The sequence below is a fragment of the Rutilus rutilus genome (genome assembly GCF_951802725.1).
Source record: "Rutilus rutilus genome assembly, chromosome: 23".
Classification (NCBI taxonomy): Eukaryota; Metazoa; Chordata; class Actinopteri; order Cypriniformes; family Leuciscidae; genus Rutilus; species Rutilus rutilus.
Genome location: NC_140233.1, coordinates 28822767 through 28844778, shown reverse-complemented (window position 1 = coordinate 28844778; position 22012 = coordinate 28822767). Strand labels below are relative to the sequence as shown.

General features: G+C 38.7%; 1 protein-coding gene and 1 gene segment (V, D, J or C); one reads left to right on the top strand and one right to left on the bottom strand.

Annotated features, from left to right (window-relative positions):
- LOC311283111 (Ig kappa chain V region Mem5-like) overlaps positions 1-22012 on the bottom strand; it is a 129630-nt gene that overhangs the window by 3940 nt on the left and 103678 nt on the right.
- On the top strand, positions 17321-21605 carry LOC311282765 (patched domain-containing protein 3-like; the record flags this gene model as incomplete). The annotated part of the gene is made up of 4 exons (XM_084396774.1): positions 17321-18013; positions 19565-19692; positions 19771-19916; positions 19996-21605. 4 exons carry the CDS (start codon positions 17321-17323, stop codon positions 21603-21605), a joined length of 2577 nt encoding a protein of 858 aa, XP_084252900.1.

Below are 22012 nucleotides of genomic sequence, written 5' to 3'. Positions count from 1 at the left end.
CTTGATCATGTGACACTGCTTACATGTGGCAGGAGGAAAGAAACAAAAACACAACACCTTCACACATTTAAAGACAACTTCAGCAAGGTCATTTGACCCTAATAAAATATGGTAATGTCTATTTGCATTAATTTAAAATAGCATTAGATGAAAATATTTTTTAGTAATAAGTGTAAATAGTATTTAGATGCTAGATGAATGTAAGTTCTGTTACAGATATTTATACTTATTTATACTATATTTTATACTTATTTTCTAAAACAGTACTTTATGAAACAGTGTGTAGGCCTAACATAACAACATATTCAGTGTATGTGATAAATTAAAGTCATAAATGGATGCTGTCTTATTGGGATTGTATGTAAAATAAACACCTGATATTCAATGGCAATAGGGAAAAGAATGAGATCATTCAAACTTCAGTCGGTCTCGTCAAAAGCTTTATCCACTGTTCTTCCTCTCCACAATATCTGTCAATCTTGAGTCTTTTATAATTCTGCCTGGCTCAACCAGACTATGGTGGGTGGAGTTACTGTTACAGTTTTTACTATTGCTAACATACTTTTGTCCAATCTGTCACATTTTCAAACTCTAAACACAATTAGCACAACATCCGTCTGTTGTGTCCATTAACACAATTCATGCTGTTTTCATACAACAGATTTCCTATCACATAAATTTTCTTTTCATACAAGCTATTTCCAATACCAAAATCATGGATCTTTCTGGTCTTAATTACAAATGCTTAAACACAGCATGTCAGAAATCAAGACCTGATGTTCCAAACCTTAAATACAGTAGTACTGAATTAGTACTGAAATAATACAGTTACAAGTTTACTACTAGTACATTGATATTAGTTACTACATAAAGTATACATAAAATATACTTGAACATTACTTAAGTATACTTAATGAAATGAACCTGAAGTATACATCTCTTTGGTAAGGGAGACACAGGTTTACACACAACAAGGCTTTAATGTTGTCAAAAACATTCTGACACTCATGTGACCAAACAAACAGCTTTGAAGGGCTAAAACAGTTAACAGTTGCAGCAGAAGAAAAATTCCAGCAAAAACACCTATAATAACCGGCCATGCCTAAAAACCTACGCAACTCACGTCTGGTAGATGGCACAGGGAACTCACCAATAGAATATTCTGACTAAACACAACTGTGACCTTAAAGAATTTGTATTCTTATAATTTGTATGACTTTGTTTCTTGTTGTATTTGTATTTGTATTTGTATATGTGCACTGGAAGCTTCAGTACCAAGACAAATTCCTTGTGTGTGCAAGCACACTTGGCAATAAAGCTCTTTCTGATTCTGATAATAGCCGAGATTTTTGCTGACAAAGGGTGCATCTGACCCTGTTTCATCTGTTTACCTAAATAGGTCACCGTTGCTTTCCCAATCTCACATTTAGCAAGATTAAGTGTTAGGGATGCCTTATCTAGACGCTTAAACAGTTTCTAATAACGATTCATGCTCAGACCAACTTTGTGAATAGACAATCAAATTGTCTAACATAAGGATTGCAGTTACGAACATCAACAAGTACTAAACTGACCAAATCTATTAAATGTAGAGGTGGCATTTCGCAAGCCAAACGCCATAACCTTATATTGAAAAAAGCAATCTGGTGTTACTAAATGCTGAAATTTTAGATGCTCTAGGTCAAAGGAACCTGCCAGTATCCTTTAAGTAGGTAGAGTTTACTGACTGTCTGATTCTGATTTCTGCACTAAGAGACACGGGGAACTCCAGGGAGTAACACTAGGACTGGCCAATCCTTTCTCCAACAAGTACTGAGTCTCCTGTTTCATTACAGCTCTTTTAATAGCATTAAACATATAAGGGTGTTGTTTAATTAGCTGAGCATTACTTACTTGAATATCGTGTTGAAGCACTTGAATAATCAGTCTCACTCTTTTTATCTAGGATCTCATATGGTCCAGAAAACCGTGCAGATAATGCAGATCCAAGAATGGGAAGTAAGACCAATACTTGATCACCAACTGCAAAAGATCTATTCACAGCACGTTTGTCATAACACACTTTTATCCCCCCCTGAACTTTAGAGAAAGATTCTCAGGCTAGAGTACAAGCTTTCTGCAGTCGTTCACGGAACTTACTTGCATAATCTAGCACATTTGTTTCCTCATCATTCTCAATGCCTAACATCCTCTCTTTCAGAGCTTTCAGAGGCCGTCTCACCGTATGCCCGAAGACTAACTTGGATGGATTAAGCTTGAGATTCCTGCACAGTTTCTTGAATTGAAAATAAAAGCAATTAACCCCTTCATCCCACTCGTTTCTCGTCTCAATGCAAAATTTCCAAAATATTTGCTTTTAGGGTCTGGTTGAACCTTTCTAACATTCCCTGACTTAGGGGATGATAAGCACTAGATATACGGTGAGTAATATTTAGCGACTTGAAAACTTGTGAGCACAATTTAGATAGAAAAATGGTGCCCTGATCAGTTTGTATAACTCAGGAGCATTCAATTAAAGTTCCAAGAAGTCCGGTCTCTGTATTTCCTTCCCAGCGGAGGTCCGGACAATACTTTTTTGGAACAGTTATACATTTCCATCGAGGCAGCTGTGGTACTTTGTAAAAGAAAAAAGACCTAAACACTCAAAATGGTCATCAAAGATGAGAATCTTGGGCCCAGACGGCCAAAACAGTGGCGTCTAAGAATTTTTCCCAAAACTGCATCCAAAAAAGTGAATATTTCTCCAAACTGGATATGAATATAAAAAGGTTAGATCAGATGTTTTAACAGCCAATTTTATTTATTTATTTATTTTACATTTAGAAGGCCCATAGAAGGCCTTGGGACTGAGAAAACACACTGGGGGTGCATGTTTACCTCTTTAGAAAAGTATGGACCATTTTTATATTTTTCTCAAAGCAATAAACTACTAAAAACAAACAACATAATCTAATAATCAAAACTCTCATTATGAGGACAAAAAGTTAACTAGTAATTTAACTAAAAATGTTTGTCTTCCCTTGCCATCTCTAAATAATTATCTAAATTCTAAAACAGCCTGTTTCTTCTCCATTTGATGATTTCAGACACACATGAGGCTTCATGATAGATGGAGTGACACCATGAACTCTGATTAGAGATTCACAATCAGTCCTGATACTTTCTGAACAGACTCATGATTCATGAACTTACTTTAGTGATGGCGGTTCATCTAGTGGAAGTGTAGCAGTGATGATGGTCACATGACTGAATATGGACACAGAGATGGACGTTCATCTGCACATCCTCAGTGTCTCAGGAGTCACAATAAAAATACAAAATAAAGTCATGATTCTGTAACTCTAGTGTATATTAGTTTGTTATCAGCACAAGCTGTTGTAAATCCTGCCCACTTCTTTGCATTGTCAGCACATGCTTCAGTGCTCTGAGAGTGTTTATAGTGCTGTGAGTTTAACACTTCATGACTGAGAGCAGAACACAATCTTCATCATCACACAAGACTAAACTACAGCAATGAACACAATCAACATCTTCATCTGGACTCTCACACTGTTTGCTCAAGGTTTGTGTAATACACTTTTTATATTGATTATTAATTATCTTAAAATGTGAAATATGTTTGTTTATCATATACTGTATATCATCATATATATCATTTTTGTTTTTGTTTGTGTATTCTTTCAGAGTGTAGAGGAAAGTATACTGTAACTCAGAGTCCATCAATACTAGCAGTTCAACCAGGAAAAGAAGTCAGAATAAACTGTAAAACCAGCAGTGAAGTGTATTATGGTAATAGGTTAGCCTGGTACTCACAGAAACCTGGAGAAGCTCCTAAACTCCTCATATATACAGCATCAACCCGTAATACTGGAACTCCATCTAGATTCAGTGGCAGTGGATCTTACAGTGATTTTACTCTGACCATCAGTGGAGTCCAGACTGAAGATACAGGAGATTATTACTGTCAGAGTGCAAACAGTGGTGCGTTCACACAGTGATAAAGAGTCGTACAAAAACCTCTGTCAGTCAGACGTCACAGTGACTGCACTGATACAGCTGAGAGAAACTGCAGCTGCTGATGGAGGATCACAAACTACACAATATCAATGTTTAGTTCAAGGTTTCTAAAGACCTTAAAGGTAAATATGATATAAGATTTTCTTTATACTAAAATACATTAACCCAGTTCATTGTTAATTGACTATTATTAGTATGTCATTCATGTGTGTCTCTCCCTCAAATGCAGGGCCGGCTCAGGCTCCACTGGTTCCCTAGGAGAGATTTTAGATAGATCATTCATATGAATTACAACTTACTATGAATACTGATGAATTTTAACATAAATATTAAGTAAATAAATGTTGAAATAAATAATTAATTACAAATCTAAAAATAAAAAAAGAAGAATCACACAAGAATCAAACTACAAATCGACAAAAGGTGCAAAAACTCTATTACATGATACAGTCCAGCACACTCGAGCTCTTAGTCTCAAAGTCATCAATGACTGAATCAAAAGCAAGTTTTGAGCCCCATGATGACTGATGCTGATCTCTGCAGGTCCACTTAGACGCTATCGGCTCCTGGTAGACCTCATGTGTGTTTTAATCAGCTTGATCTCTGAAAAGCTCCTCTCCGCAGCCGCTACAGTCACTGATACTCTCAGTGCACACACACACGTTTGAGCAGATTTCTTGCAGTCGCTTTTCATGATAAAACTCAGGAATCTCCATGGTGGTCATGTTGGCTGATGGTAGGTCAGGGAAACTTCTCATTTCTAGGGCGAGTTGTTTTCATCTATGTCTGATTGTCCACCATTACTTAAAGTGCCTCTTAGTGTCTCACACACTGCTGCATCAGTTCTTCATTTTTCATCTTAGGGAAGTTGACAAGAACACCAAACTTCTCCTTGACCTCTGCCAAGGTCTTGAACCTCTCCTCCAGTGACACAATGGCCACATCCACCACTACATTACACATGTTCTCCATCCTCTTCAGTGCATCACTGATGGGCTCATCTGGACATTCATATGAGAACTGTCTACGTGTTGATCACAGCCTCTTCTCTTTGAGAACAGCATCCACTTTCATTTCTTCACACATCTCTCTTGCTAAAGCTGGAGCTGAAGCAAAGCCTTTACCGCGGTAGTCAGTCAAGAAAGTTTTTGTTTTGCCAAGTCGGTCCTGTCACAATAACGAGTTCCAGATCCAAATGCAAGTAGCTCAAGTTTATTAGACAGAGAAAGAACTCAGATCAGACAAGATGCAGGAGACTGATGAAACTTGACAGACGATACCATAATAGGAATACTCAGGGTTCACTACAAGAGACTGGTCGATGTCAATTCCCGAACTGGTAATCCAGCGACACACAGGACTCAGAGGAGAAGGCGGGGATCAAACACAGCAGGCAGTTCTGACGAGATAACTGGCAACGAGAACAAGACATGAGTGACAAACCGACACCCAGCATAACTCACTCCAGCTAGATATAGGCTGTAAACTAGTTGCAGCTGATGTGACTGATTGGAGTGATGAGCTGGTCACTAGGCAACAAACAAGCAACACATACATAGACCCAACATCTACCACACACCAACAGATCCACAAAATGAACACAAGGATTTGTGACAGGTCCACTGCCGTATCCAGCTGAAAACAGACTGCATCGGCTCACTGACATCTTCAGTTCTGTGAAAGTCTCATACCAGACTACTGAACAGACAGAAGAACGAAATGATCAGATTTCCTCTGCTAAAGATTGAGCCTCAATATTAAGGCTCTGCTGGCATTTCTTTTACCTCCAGTAGGGCTTCTCTCACTTGTAAGGCCTGGTATTGAATGGATTCTTCTCTGTTTCCACGGCTCTCCCACCTCTGAATGTGACTTTACTGAGATCTTGACATGGCTTTACAAGACAGACCATCCCTGGGTGGAAGATGAGAACAGGGTGAATATTAATATTCAGTGCCACAATAAATCTTATTAATAAGAGTGCCACAATAGCTAGTAGCATATTTTCATGCATCATCAGCTACAAACAATGTCATATGACCGGTCACCATTAATGTTATGTTGTGTTTATGTCACGGGTGACGATTATGGAGGAGGCAGAACCTTTGATTCCGGCCGGAGTTTCCCATGGCGAGCTCGTCCGGTGTGGGACCCGCGGAAGACTCCGGTTCCGGGTACACCGGGCAATGACGGAGATTATTACGAAAGATTGAGAACAGGTGCGGGAAAAGAGTAAGCGGAACAGCGATTGGGGCACGCATTGATTGGGGGTAACATAAAAAGGTATTACATTCAAACCAAAAGGAGTTCAGCAGTCCAGCAGAGTGGAGTCGAGTCGAGCGGTGTTGGGGCAGCCAGTCTTGTGTTCCAGACGCGGTAGGAGACCGGAAGCCGGGCAAAGGGCGAGTCTAACGGGCTGAGGCATAAATGAAGGGTTGGAGAGGAGAATCGACACTGATGAGAGATAAGTGATGCCTTTATCTGGATTGTGACATAATTGAGGTCTCTTGGAACTGGATAGAACTTCATGTCATTTGAAATTGTCTTTTGGGAGAAGTTTATAGTTTACTGAATACCCCACGCTTCACTGCTGTTACCAATGAGACTTTATCGGCGAGTGGCGGACGGAACCCCATGCCAACGCCCTATGCTGTGAGTGGAGAGACTTTGCAGTGCTGTACATTGATATATTTACATTTGATTATTTGTGTGGGTTGCAGTAAAAACACGAGTGTGGGAGTGCATCGCTAAAGCATTGGTGGTTCCAGTTCGCCGACGTACCATCCTCTCCGTTGTGAAGAAACAGTTAAGCGTGGAATACTTATCTTCTCTCTCTCTGCCTGAGTCCAGTGCAGAGCCTGTTAAAGCTGTGAGTTATATGTACTTTCCTCTCCGTCTGAGCCCTGTGAAGAAACAGTCAAGCTGTGAAGTATATTCACCTCCATTCTCTGTCTGAGTCTAGTGAAGAACACGCTAAAGCTTGTAAAGCTTGCATGTAAAACCAGCTACATGTACACTTCCGGTTAAATTTGGAGTATAAATATCTCATGACCCCAACATAACACAGACATCAGAGTAGACTCATTAGATAGGTGAGAACAAACCCTTTCGAATGCTACCTAGTTTATATCGCTGACAGCCTCTTGGGCGGAGCTATGGGACAAAATATATTCATGTTTCAAAAAGGAATCTCGGTCTAGGAAGATCGTAGCGACACAAACATGGTATCATTGGAAATTACAAGCAGTTTCGACTTTCCTAGCCCAAGAACATTTTTGGATACACAAATATATTAGGTCCCATAGCTCCTCCCCCAAAGCTCAGAATGACATGAGTCAGGGGCACGTTCAAAACGGTGCGCAACGTTTTGCTACGGTTTCCGTGTTGAACGTCATGTTTCCTGGAAACGGCGTGCACCGGTGTGCAACGGGGTTTGAGATACGTTTTCTCTTGTTTGGTGGGTGTGTCAGAACTGCAGTCCAATCAGCAGCAACATATAAAGCACGCGGTATTAAAGTGAACTCGCACAATGGGTTCAAGGAAAGTAATTTACAAATGTGTTCGATGCAGCTCGGTATACGCAACAACTGAGGATATTAGAAGACGTTTGTTGTAAGTTTTATTGTAAAAATATAGGATATCAACATAATGATGTAGTTGTTTATATTTTTAGCTTCATTGCAAGTGTATGACATTTGGTATAGAAATAAACAATGGTAATTAAGTGCTTTTCCTAAAAATGAGAAAGAAAATACAGGGTATTAAAAAGTATAACCTACAAATAAAGTCAGTATGTGAGGCTAAATAGATGTGTTTTAGTCTGAATTAGGTAAGATGTGTGCTTCCATTTCAGTTTCCACAAATCCCTTCACTCGATTGGGATGTTCTCTTTTGTTCTGGGCAGCAAGTGCAGTAACTGTAACATCGGGCATATTTTGTAGTATTAAACACATATTTATACCGACTTCATCAGGCTCAGAAAATTCTTCACAAAGAACACAAAGAATGGCCTTCTCAGCTGCCATAGTTGCAACTCTTGCGTCATCAGAACAGTGTGTTCAACGCATCACCGTTTCTGGTTAAAAAACGTTGTGCAACGTTTTGTCGGGGCTGAACGCAGCCCTGGTGTCATCTTAAAGGCCTCATCTGCACCTTACTATTAACCCCTCCCATACTTCAATACGACCTTCCAATTAGTATGGCCACTTCCGTTTAAAATTTGAAGTGTCAATATCTCATGAACGGAACATACCACAGGTTTGTAAAGGAGGTAACAAACCCTTTCGAATGGTACCAAGTTTATGTCGCTGACAGCTTCCTGGGCGGAGCTATAAGTACACTTCCGGTTAAAATTTGGAGGGCCAATATCTCATAAACCTTACATACCAAATACATCAGAGTAGACTCATTGGAAAGGTGAGAACAAACCCTCCAAAACCACTAAAACTTAACCAAAACCACTCAAAACCAGGACCAGACCCCTCCAAAACCACGAGAACCACTCAAAAACCGAACTTTCCTATCACTCACACAGATCTAAAAAATATAGAAAATATATATATATATATATATATATATATATATATATATATATATATATATATATATATATATTTATTATTATCAAATAAAAGTAAAAAAATATATTTTAAAAAGTTATAAATGCATGAATATATATATATGGGCCATTCTACAGAATTGATGCAAACTGCTGTCCCTCATCCAAAAAACACATTTGAAAAGCATTTAATTATTAAAATCTTAGATGTTTACTAAGATCCTTCAATTATCTATTGAAACCCACAATAATATTTAAGATATCAGTAAGCTTTACATATATAAAATCATTATTTATGGGCTACTTTCAATTAGGAGGTGGCTGTCCCAAACCCTAACCCCTAAATTTCAACTTGTGAAAATTATATTGAAAAAAATTTTGCAAATTTTTCCTTTCTTGTTTTAAAAAATATATTTTTGTTTTCTTTTAAAAAATGAAGTTAAAAAAAATATTTATTTTATTTTTTATTTTTAAATCATGAAACTTTATCTAAAAAAACTTGTCCCGCATTTTCATGTCACTACCAAAACAGTGAATGTTGTAGTCCATTGGCTGAGACTGATTTTAACCACAGCCCTACATTTTTGATCAGGAAATATTCCTGTGTCCCTCTCTCTCATGTGCTATATGGTGAGTAGATTGATCCCATCATTTTGAAGTAAATGTGTTCTAAAGTCTAAAAATCTGTGTTGTAACTTTAAGGAATGTCACTACCAAACTAATTTTTTCTGCTATTGAGAAAACTTTTTTGGATGTTATTCCATAAAATTTAGTTGTTATATGTGTTCAACTGTTCTGACCAGTGATTGCTAACCATGTGCTGATTAGCATCTTCGAGCTAGGCTCAAAAGTATCTAAAATTGTCACTACCAAAACAGTCACAACCGTAACATGTCTTGAAGTTTCGGTTGTGACATTATTGTTTTGGTAGTGACAAAAGGGAACACATAATCCTTTATTTGGAGGAATAAACTACATTTTAGTACAGTTATGCAAATAATTACTACTGTAGTATGTTTTAGTAGAGTTTTAGTATGCAAGATTCTGTTAAAATTCTGTAATGTGATGAGGTTACAATTACTTAAGGTTGCAGTCCATGATACTAGCTTAGATGTAAGGTTGTTGTCAGTAATGTTAATTTCTATGATTAACTTGACAGGGAGAATGACAGAAAACACCAACATGACAAAAAAAAAAAAAAAAAAAAAGACTACAACAGAGAGACAGAGAGAATACAAACAAAGGTTGAGGGAAGACCCAGTGAAGTACGAGGAATACTTAAAGGATTAGTTCACTTTAAAAAAAACTTTTGCTGATAATTTACTCACCCCCATGTCATCCATGTCTTTCTTTCTTCAGTCGAAAAGAAATTAAAGTTTTTGATGAAAACATTCCATGATTTTTGTCAATATTATGGACTTCAATGGGCCCCAAACGGTTCAAGGTCCAAATGACAGTTTCAGTGCAGCTTCAAAGGGCTTTAAACGATACCAGACGATGAATAAGGGTCTTATCTAGCGAAACGATCGGTCATTTCAAAAATAAATATGATATCTCACACATGTAATCTTTTTTTTTTTTACTATGCTCTGAATTTCTAGGAGCAAAACAGGACAATCCTTTGAGCCCCGATTTTGTGCCCAGTCTTTTTGCACACACCTCGGCGAGGGAGAGGGATAAGCAACATTATGCCTGCAAAAAGTTTCAGCAGACTCAGCTGATGAAGCGCAAGATACGTGAGACCTGCAGCAGTCGTGCTGACCCTTCAACCTCCGATGTGGCTGACGTGGAGGAGCATGAGGTCACTACTTCCACTGACCACAACTACACAAACAACACAGGCCCTGGCATCGTAGAACAATGCGTGAATCCATCCTGCCAGGCTAAGATGTCAGCACTGGGAAGTGAGTGTGCACGGCTCCGAGACGAGATCCGTGAGTTAAGGGCCAGGGCAGAGGAGCGGTCCTTGAATGAGGAGGCATTCAGGGATAATGACACCATGGTGCTGGAACTCACAGGCCTTTGCCAAATTATTTGTTTTGTTTAATTTTCTATCAGAATTTCTTAGAGTTGGACAATTAATCACCCCATTCCAATGTTTGATCCTAACATTAATGAGACTGAGGCTTAATGTGCCGCTTTACTTTTTTGCTTACTTTTTTGGAATATCTAAGTCAACTGTCGTCAGAGTGTTCAATAGCACATTAGATTTAATGTATTTCAGATTATCAGATCTAATCTTATGGCCACCAAAAGAGCAAATTCAGAATAGTCTCCCAATGTGTTTCAAAAATAACTTTAAGAACTGCACCTCCATCATTGATTGTTTTGAAATATTTATAGAAAAGCCAAGTAACCTGAGATGCCGTGCACAGACATACTCACAGTACAAGCACCACAACACTGCAAAATACCTGATCTCAATAACACCACAAGGTGTTATATCTTATGTGTCAAAAGGATGGGGTGGTCGCACAAGTGACAAGCACATTGTGGAAAATTGTGGCTTTCTTGATAAATTGTCACCAGGAGATGTCATTCTAGCTGATAGAGGTTTCAATGTGAAAGAGACAGTGGGTCTGTATTGTGCTCAATTGAAAATACCAGCATTTACCAAAGGCAAGCAACAGATGCATCCACTGGAGCTAGAGGCAACAAGGGGACTCGCAGCCATCAGGATCCACGTGGAGCGAGTCATTGGCCTGGTGAGGAATAAATACACTATTCTTCAGACCACCATCCCTCTGTCCCTCTGCCAAGCCGACGCGCAAGGACAGCCCTCCATTGACAAAATGGTAACAGTTTGCTGTGCTCTTTGCAACATTTGCCCATCTGTCGTCCCTAAAGATTAGAGAGGTAATACAATTGCTTTCCTTGTAAATTTTACTGTATATAGTATCTCTTTAGTATTTGCGTGGACTTTGAACTACAATGAAAATTCATGCATTTATTAATCATTTGTTTATTGTCCATTTGTGGATGTATGGATCAAATGTATTTGATACATGCCTACAAACACATGCACACAATACAACATACAATATATACAATTTCAAAACAAACAAGTAATATATCAATTAATTCATTTATAAATTCATTCACTGTAACTAATCATATTTTATCTGTTTTAACCACTCTTTAATGTTGCTGATATGTGCTATACAAATAAAACTACCTTGCTTTGCAAACTTCATTTCTTGTTTGTTTGCTTTTTGCATTCTACACACTTCCAACTCTTTGGCACCCTGCTCAGCTTCAGACATGACTTGTGGAAGCACTTTCGTTTGCATTGCTCGGATGTGCAAGAGAGGATGTCTGTGTCATCAACAGGGTTTCCACAGTAACATCCCTCAGGTGCCTTCTCAAGGTTAGCACTTGAGGAGAGGTGTGGCACAGTAAACCATTTACCCAACAGCTCAGGTAATACCCCTGTTCTAATGAACTCTTCCACCCTAGTGTAGGCCTCATCAAAAAAGTATTGATCAAATTGTACTCGTTGCTTAAAAACTTCTTGTGGTGTCCACACAACAAAATCTCCGTACATTACCTCAGCTACACGCATTTGGGCCTGCAGTTGATACATGTAACTATGATCTTGCTTGAGGTTCATACCTTCTGCAGACACAGTAAGGCAGAAATGTGGGTCGCTGACACATTCCTTGAGAGCACGGCCATTAGCATTAAAAGGACATTTTATTTCAAGCACACCACTTCCATGGCAATCACAGGTCACCACACCATCTGGCGATGCTCCTAGCCATGGTAGGTCCGGGTTGATAATGAGCCCTGATGCTGTAATGCTGAAGTTCACATGGAGATCTTGCATGGCCTTCAGGTACGACTCCCTGGCAGTGTCTTCATTTTGCAGACCCCATCGGATGAAAACATGTAAGTCTGTCAGCAATATTTTAAACTTTATGTAAAACCAACTAACCTTCCTTTGGAGCACAGTCTCTGTCTCGCATGCGCACTCGCTCTAGATTCCGGGAGATTTTAATTCATTCGCGGCATAACTAGTTGATCATGAGTGGCTCAACAGGTAGATCTATAGATAAACTAATCTTTCAGGCATTTGACCGACACGGTTACATAAAATATAATTCCTGGAGTGTATTCATGATGGAATTGCAAGAAAAAAGCCATGGTTAATATGTCTTACTTTCTAAACCGTATACCTGGTTGCTGCTGTTGAAAAGCGGGAAGACTGGGGATAGCAAACTCTCTTTATCAGCGATGAAGAATTCTTTGTCCTGGCTGCCTCATGAAATGCTGATGCGGTAACTCTCCCTGCTCTCTGATCAAACCATACCCTGGACTTTCTCTGCTCTCTTGTCTTCTCCTCAACTAACAAACACTCCAAAAATAACCCAATCATCAAAATGGTGTAATGGTAATTATTACAAAAAGCATGATGTGGTACAAGTGGAGCTTGACAATTACCACCCTTCATGGTGGGGAATGACAAGAAAAAGTTTGAGAACCACTGTTAAATAAGTCTTTTTCATATCTTACCTGCTCAGGAGTGAGATGCAGCTCCTCAAAAATCCTAGCAGCCTCCTCCAGCAGTGCGGGCAAATCCAATTCAAGCCTGGTGCTTGAGTACAGAGTAGGAAGAGGTGGTGGCATGTCCAACTGTACAGTCTTGGGCATGTATCTGATAGAATGGCCTTCAACAACTGACAAAATGGCACTTTTCTTAGGGATGGCCTCCTGGTTTTCACTGTGGTGGAGCTGTTCAAAAAATAGCTTGAGCTCATCAGTGGATGCTTTCAAGTGATGGTGCTTGTCTTGTTTTTTATCTTTCTCCTTATTTTGAAAGATGTTTGATAGTTCATCATATTTCACAAGTTTTTGCCTTGGCTCTTCCCATGCACATGCTTTATCTGTGCATGCCTGTCCCTCTTTGCGCTCAACAGCAGCTAGAAGTGAGAACATTAGTGCTGCGGCGTGGGAGCACACCTCTCCCAGTCCTGCCATACAAGTGCAGTGTGCTGTGATGACAGTCCCTGCCTCCTGCACCACTACCCATGGCCATGTTGGCTTAGTATTAAGAGCCTGTGAATGATGGACCTGTTAAGTGAAGAACAAACTGTTAAATAATAAATATTATTATTTCATACTTCCTGTACTATCATAAAGGGATGATGTTGTATGTTTCTGAATGAATGGATGAATTGTATACTTTTGGTATGTTCTCTTTGGAGGCTTTATGCGGCTGTGCGTTAATGAGCTCAAGTGTTTGAGTGAGATTATCTGATGTTGTTTCAATTAATCAAACATGGTTCAGGAAAAGTAAGGGATATGTTAATGGGAATGAATTTCAGTGTTCATGTTTTGCCTAAATGACTGCAATCATATTACTGTTAGCATGGCCATTGACACTCCACAAAAATCTGCAATTTACAATGCAGCACTGCACATTGCTTCTATGTTTATTGGCATTTAAATGTCTGCTGTGACACTTTAGGACTTTGTTAAATTTCATACCCAAGCACAAATAAGGACATTAGAGCTTTCTGCGGTCTTTCAGGTGTTCCTAATTTTCATTTTAGTCACATATACACACTACACATGCAGTTATCTTTACAATATCTAATCATTAATCATGCATTTGTACAGTAAACCGATTTTGAAATATAATCATATTTATTCTGATAAATAGCATGTTTATTAATGATATTCGTGATATTTAGCTCAAGCTGTTAAAATTCTGTGAACGTAAAGTCCGCCTACTTTGATTTGATTGGTCATTTAAAATATTCTGACATATAGACCAATGAGGCTGAGATGAACACACACACATACGCTCTGTTTGCCGCTGCGGATGGAACGCGTTGATTATAAGCCGAAGCCGGTTTCATATGTTTTGTGTGCAAAGGCAAGCGTGTATTTAAAATAATGAAAACCAGGACATTTTCATCACTTTTTAAAAAAACAGCCAGGACGGCCAGGACAGGGCGTGAAAACAGGACATGTCCTGGGAAAACAGGACGTTTGGTCACCCTAGATTGATGACAGCTAACGTTAGCCGTGTGCCGGCCCGTGGCTACCAGCTGTTAGCCACTTAGCTAGCTAACAACTCGCTACCTAGTCAGAGCAAACTACCACCAAAATCATACATTTGAAATTGTTTTTATAAAACCTACATTTCCCATGATTAAATATAAATCCTTGGTGGCCAGGTGCCGCACTTTCACGTTTTTCACCCATCCAGCCACAGCATATTGATACGCATCTGTACTCTTGAAAGCCTTCAAGCGATCCCCACTGTATGGGGAGGGGTTATGTACAAGATATATATATATATATATATATATATATCATGGAAGGCCAATTTGGGCAAGTCTGGGGCAGATAATAATGGACAAAAGAAAACTGGGGGTAACAAATAAGGATCGGAGCCTAAAATAGAAATTTTCTCCAGGTATCTCTGTCTCTCTCTCTCATTCAAATGGGCAGTTTGGGCGGCCATACCGGGCGAGTCGGTCGCAAATATGGCGGCGTTCTATTTGTAGTGACGTAGGTGGCATCTATGAATATGATTATTGTGACAGAGACTGAGACTCCAGGTTAATAAGATTCTGACTGAGTAGCAAGATATGAATTCAATTGTGATTCTGTGAGAATTCACAGATCAGTTTCTCTTCTTTAATCTTAACATTTAAAGGAATCTGCATGTATGTAATGATTTTTCCGCGAATGAATGCCTCCAAATCTGTCGAGTCACCTTGTAGTGGTGCGTCAAGTGCAACGTATATTCCCATCCAATTGACCGTTCGCAAAGACCGGTTTGCTAACGGTCCCAAACCATACCCTTCCGTTCCCTTTAGTTACTGTTGCTATGTCTCTCTATATATCTCTGTAGAGCCTCAGTTAAAGCTGCTCGTGATCCGATCATCTCTTCCTTCTAGTTCATTTATAGCATCAAATAAACATGAATGAACATCAGAAGGAATGTTGTTTTTACCGCGAAAAGACATCGGTACACTTCGTTTTTCAAATTTAAATCCTCCAATGTTAATCTACTAACTCTCCTGACTGCTTTGTCAGACAAAATGGCGGATTATGATTGGTCAGATCGCCTGTCAATCAAACTCCCTGCGAAGGGTTGATGACGTGAAAAATAATAATGGTAACTCCATTGAAATTATTTGAAACTAAAGTAACGAGCCAATTTTGTAAAATGTAAGGAGTAGAAAGTACCGATATTCGTATTAAAAATTCAAGGAGTAAAAGTAAAAAGTCGGCACAAAAATAAATAGTAAAGTATAAATATCTGAAAAATCTACTTGAGTACAGTAACGAAGTATTTGTGCTTCGTTACTTCCCATCTCTGTATAAAAGAGAACATTTCCTCTAAAAGACGCTTGTTTCTTCCGGTCGAGTTTGCAGATGAGTTAGGCGGTTCCCTGCGGGTGAACTTCATTTCTAGAAATTAACAGACTTTAAAAGACACACACACATTAAAAGCCGAAAATGTGTCATTCGTGTTCAGAAAAATAATAATAATAAAGAAAAACTACAATAATAATAATGAGCTTAGCTTTGTGTTGCGCTTTAACTTTAAACAGAACGAGTGCTTCTTTCTTGAAGTGCACATTGTAGATCATAACAGAAATTAGCACAGCCAAAAGTTCCTGCCTGTGTTCTGTCTGTTGTCCGGTATTGTTTGTGTTACCTGGTGTGTGCGCGTGTACCTTCATCTTCTGGAATAAACCTCTATTGTTTGGATCCCTGCTACTTTGTGAACTCCTTTGAATTTGCCCCACGCAGCACCATGACAGACCTCAATATTACCCAAAACAACCAAAACAAATATGTGATTTGTGCCAAATCACCAATGTCTGAACAACAATTTTTTTTATATTTCTTATATTTTATACAGCAAAATGAGCCTGGGGTCAAATTGACCCCAAAGAACACAGATGCTACAAAATGTGTACAGAACATTGAAAACATATCATGATGCTAATTTTATGTTTACCCAGTTGTGTCCCCATTAAATTGGGAAAAGTCTTTTTTTATTATTTTATTATGTATTTAGAGACGTTAAACACTGAATGGGGTCAAATCGACCGCAAAGGTAATAGGAGGGTTAATGTGATAAAAACACTAAATAATAATTTTGACTATGTAAATTACATACCAATAAGGTGCTGGAAAAAGCTTTAAATGGACCTTGAAAGTGCTTGAAAAGTGCTAGAATTTGACCTTGGAAAAGGTGTAAGAACACTTTATTTTTGTTTAAATGTGTTTTGTTTTTGTAAGGTCTATTTATCTTGATGCCTTTAAGTGTCCTTATGTGGATGAAATAATTTTTGTATCATAAAATAAAGTGTTTCTATTTTTATTCTGGACCCACATCTTTTGCCCTCATTATAGAAGTGAATCTGCATTAGCTAATGCAGGTTTTGAGTTCTATCAAATACTTCCCTGGATGGGGGAATTCCCGGTGTGTTATAGTGAATTATTTATTTAAAGACTAGAATTTACTTTTGTGTATCCACATCCTAGTTTACAGTCCCTTAATATTGAAAATGGCCCATAGCTTATGGCAGTGATGAAGGACAATAAGGAAGTTTGTTAATGAGTAACCTTATTTTGTGAAAAAGTAACAAATACATTTTTAGTGTTCAGCTCAGCCTATAAGAACGTTATGACAACATTGAGCCAGTGTAGAAGTAGGATGTATCTGGGGCTGTGCAGAAGAGCAGGAGATTCACTGTAGAACGTTAACGTGTTTGGAGTATGGTGAAGTGTAAAACAGACTGCATCGAAAGGCCTCTGTCTCTGGCCTTTGAAAAGCTTGGTCATGTTGTTGGTAGACATCCATGTGTGTTTCTTTTATTACCTTTATGTGTTTCTGCTGCCCTTGGAGCCGGTTTCATCTTTCTTCATGAGATGGAAGCAAATGATATTGAAGACCAGTTTACGCCTGTCAATGGACCTGCCAAGTTGGAGAGAGCATTTGTGGTAGAGAATTTCCCACAATCAGAAGAATTTTCTCAGCTACGGCTTGCATCTGAAGGCACTTATGCCTCTTTGATCATCACAGACTTGCAAGGAGAAAATATATTAACAGAAGCAGCTTTTAAGGATATAATAGAGCTAGACAGACAAGTGAAAAGTATGATGACAGGAAACACTTTTGAAAACCTCTGTGCCAAAACAAAGGGAAGGTGCATATCAAACGCAATTTTAGACATTATAAATTACAATCCTACTGAAATAGTTTCTTCAAACATAACATACCCAAACCATAATGACATGTTTTTGGGAACAAATATCGGCAAAGTAGAGCTAAAGCTGAATAGCTCAAAGCTCACCAATGCCAAAGCGGTCAGACTTTTTTATTTCTTAGACGAGAAGAAGACAAAGGAAAACCGTTACTGGCTTGATGGCTTTCTAAAACTCCTCTCAAACACTACAGAAAAGACAACGGTAAGTAAAAAAAAAAAATGATTTTGAGTTATGAGTTATATCTACATGTATACATATACCTAATGACCATTGTGTATAGGGGTGGGCGGATCGATCCTGAAGTATCGATACTTATGATTCTGATGTTGTATCGAAAAGGATCGATCCTCACATAAAAATATCGTACCAAATGTATGTTTTTTTGTTTGTTTTGTTTTTACCAGTAATTGTATTAATTTGGCACGAAATTTCAGTATGTAAAATAGGTTTCTACGTGGAAAAATAAGTAAATGTTAGCGAATAATTGTGTAGGATAGAACTATTTCTCCTAGTCATCTGAATACAAGATGAAACCAATCAATAACAGAGTGTTCGCTGCTGATCCTTCGCTGAGTTCACTCACAGGCTCACGGTGCACTTGGGAAACGAAGCCCTAAACAATTCTTATTAAATGACAGAGTTATTTCACAATAAACAAACTAAAAGTGTACACAACGGTCCAGAATGTTGATGTCAGTAAGATTTTTAATGAAATTAACGTTTTTATTCAGCAAGGATCGATGCATTAAATTGATCAACAGTGACAGTCAAGGGTTTTACACTGTTAAAAAATCTATTTAATATAAATGCTGTTTTTTCAACTTTGTTCATCAAATAATTCTGCATAAAATGTATCATGGTTTCCACAAAAATATGAAACTGTTTTCAACATTGATAATAATAATAACTGAGCATCAAATCAGCATTTTAGAATGGTTTCTGAAGGATCATGTGAAACTGAAGACTGGAGTAATGATGCTGAAGATTCAGCTTTGATCACAGGAATAAATGACAGTTTACTATCACATAGAAAAAATATAGCCTATGTTGAATTGTAATAATAAGTTTTTACTGTATTTTTGATCACATAAATGCAGAAGAGACTTAAAAATCTTACAGACCCCAAACTTTTGAACAGTAGTGTGCAATAATGCATTTACTATAATTAGGCAAGTTTGGCAAAAGTTCAAGTGGATTGTGCTATGTTCTATAACAATTGTTGTTAATAAATCTGTCAGAAAAAAACCATGTGCAAAAGCTTAACCTTTAGGGGTACAACAGCCTGTCACTGGTAGCCCTTTATAATGGTTTTTCTATACAGCAACCAAATTACTAATTACAGGTGAGTTGAGAGCACAAATCACAAAATATTTTAGTGGTCATGAAAATTTCAGATTTAGCATATTAATGATGCATTCACCTCATAAATCATTACACACTGCTCTAGTACAGGAAAGTACATGTAAGCTCAAGGGCATGCTTTTAAAATGAAAAAGTATTGTTATCGGCGATACTGGTCCCTGTATTTACTTGGTATCGAATCAATACCAAATTTTGCAGTATTGCACCAAAAGTCATTTGAACAACAATTCCAATATTTTGAACCAAAATATTTTACATTAAACCAAATCTATGTATAATTGCTTGGTCATAATTTGTCATAATTATTTCTTCACTGTGCTTCAACACAATGCAGCACATTCCTGTTTACAGTAACTATACTGAACAGTGTTTTGTGTTTAATTTCTACAGGTCCATGTGTCTTACTTTACATCAATATCAAGACAGAATGAGTTGGAGACCAATTCAGACTCTGTGATCCCTCTCTTCTCTGTTACATATGTGCTGGCCATTACCATTTCAGTTCTGTCTTGTTTAAGGTATTATAAAGATTTAATAATCACATTTGCACATTTCTATCCCTAGCTATGTTATTTATCCCTTGTCTCTTCCCTCAGGTTAGACTGTGTCAGGACAAAGGTGTGGGTGGCTGCGTTCGGTGTCGTCTCCGCTGGGATGGCCGTGTTGGCCAGCTTTGGACTGCTGTTGTTCTGTGGGATGCCGTTTGCCATGACCGTGGAAACAGCGCCCTTTCTGATTCTGGGTAAATATAATTTATTTCATCACTTAGTAGGTGTCTCACAGCTGATGTTCACAGGCTCACTTTCTCTGCTTTCCTCCAGGTGTTGGTGTTGATGACATGTTCATTATGATCTCCTGCTGGCAGAAGACTGAAGTTCATAAAGCCGTTGAGCTTCGTTTAGCAGAAACATATAAAGAGGCCGGCGTGTCCATCACTATCACCACGCTGACAGATGTGCTGGCTTTCTACATCGGTCTCATGACGCCCTTCCGCTCAGTTCAGTCCTTCTGCATGTACACCAGCACAGCTCTTCTGTTCTGCTACATCTTCAACATCACCTTCTTTGGCGCGTGTCTCGCACTGAACGGACGGAGAGAGAAAGGCAACAGACACTGGCTGACCTGCATGAAAGTCCCAGAAGCCACTGGTGATGGTGGAGGTTGTTGTGTTGGTGGGGCGTATGATGAAAACACACGTAAGGAATTTGAAATGCCAATGGATTCATTCTTTAAGAACTATTATGGCCCTTTCTTAACTAGAGTGTGGGTTAAGGCGCTCGTGTGTCTAATCTATGCCGGGTATTTGGCAATCAGTATCTATGGATGCTTACAAATACAGGAAGGTTTAGATGTGAAAAATTTAGCAGCAGACGGCTCATATGTTGGTAGTTACTATGACAAAGAAGATGAATTCTTCTCTGCCTTTGGTCCCAATGTCATGGTAGTTATAAAGGATGAAGACTTTCAGTACTGGAACTCAACTGCTCGCAAAAGTCTTGACTTGTGTTTGGAAATTTTTCTAAATCTGACAGTGGCAGATTCAGGCATTCCACCGATTTCTTGGCTGAGTGCGTACATGCAGTTTGGACAGAAGGCACGTCTCAATTTAGACCCTGAAATGCAATTTAAAAGCCATTTAATTGCATTTCTTAATCAGTCAGGTTTTAGTGAAGATGTTAATTTTACTAACAATCAAATCCATGCGTCACGTATGTTCATTCAGACTGTGAACATCCGCATAGCGATCGATGAGAAGAACATGCTAGATGCATTTAGAGAAACTGCAGAAAAATGTGTCGTTGATCTGATAGTGTATCACCCTGCATTCATCTATTTCGACCAATACGCCGTCATTGTCAGTAATACAATCCAGAATATAGTAGTTGCTACATGTGCAATGTTAGTCATTTCACTCCTGTTGATCCCAAACCCTCTTTGCTCTCTCTGGGTGACATTTGCCATTGCATCTGTCATTGTGGGAGTGGCCGGTTTCATGGCATTATGGGATGTTAGTTTAGACGCCATGTCTATGATTATTCTTGTTATTTGTATCGGGTTTTCTGTCGACTTCTCTGCTCACATATCCTATGCTTTTGTGTCAAGTGAAAAGTCCTCAGTGAATGAGAAAGCCATGGATGCCATCAATAAACTGGGCTATCCGATCGTTCAGGGTGCAGTGTCCACTATCGCAGGTGTGGTGGTGCTCGCGGCTGCTGAAAGCTACATCTTCAGGACCTTCTTCAAAATCATGTTCTTAGTCATTCTGTTTGGGGCCGTCCATGGCATCATATTCATACCGGTGTTCCTGACCTTCCTTGGCACTTGTAGTAAAAACAAACAAAATCTTCCAGAGCCCAGTGACACAAGCGAACGGCGAGTAAAAGCAGTTGTGATTCAGAATGTATGGCGTGCTGATCCTGACTGTCCATAGGCACTGTGTCAAGTGGTTCATAAAATGGATAGATGAACTTTTTTTCTTTTTGTAGGAGCTTAGCGCTATATGGCACTTTGATTTGACCATGCAAGAAGATCCTGAAATAACAATCATTCTTATGTATACACTATATAGCCTACTTACTGTCATGGAATCACCAGGCTCCACCATTGACACAGAGAAGATGGAGTTAAAACGCTACAGACGCGCTCGCGCTCATGACCGCTACTGAACATCTGAACACAAACAGCGATTAAATGCACTTCGACGAATCTTCTTCCAAAATGTAATCAAATGTATTTTTCTGCAAGAATGTTTAAACTGGTTGACTGTGTCTAAAGCAGCCAAAGGCATTAGTAACGAGTTTGCACACCACTGCGCAATACACACAAACTACAACGGGA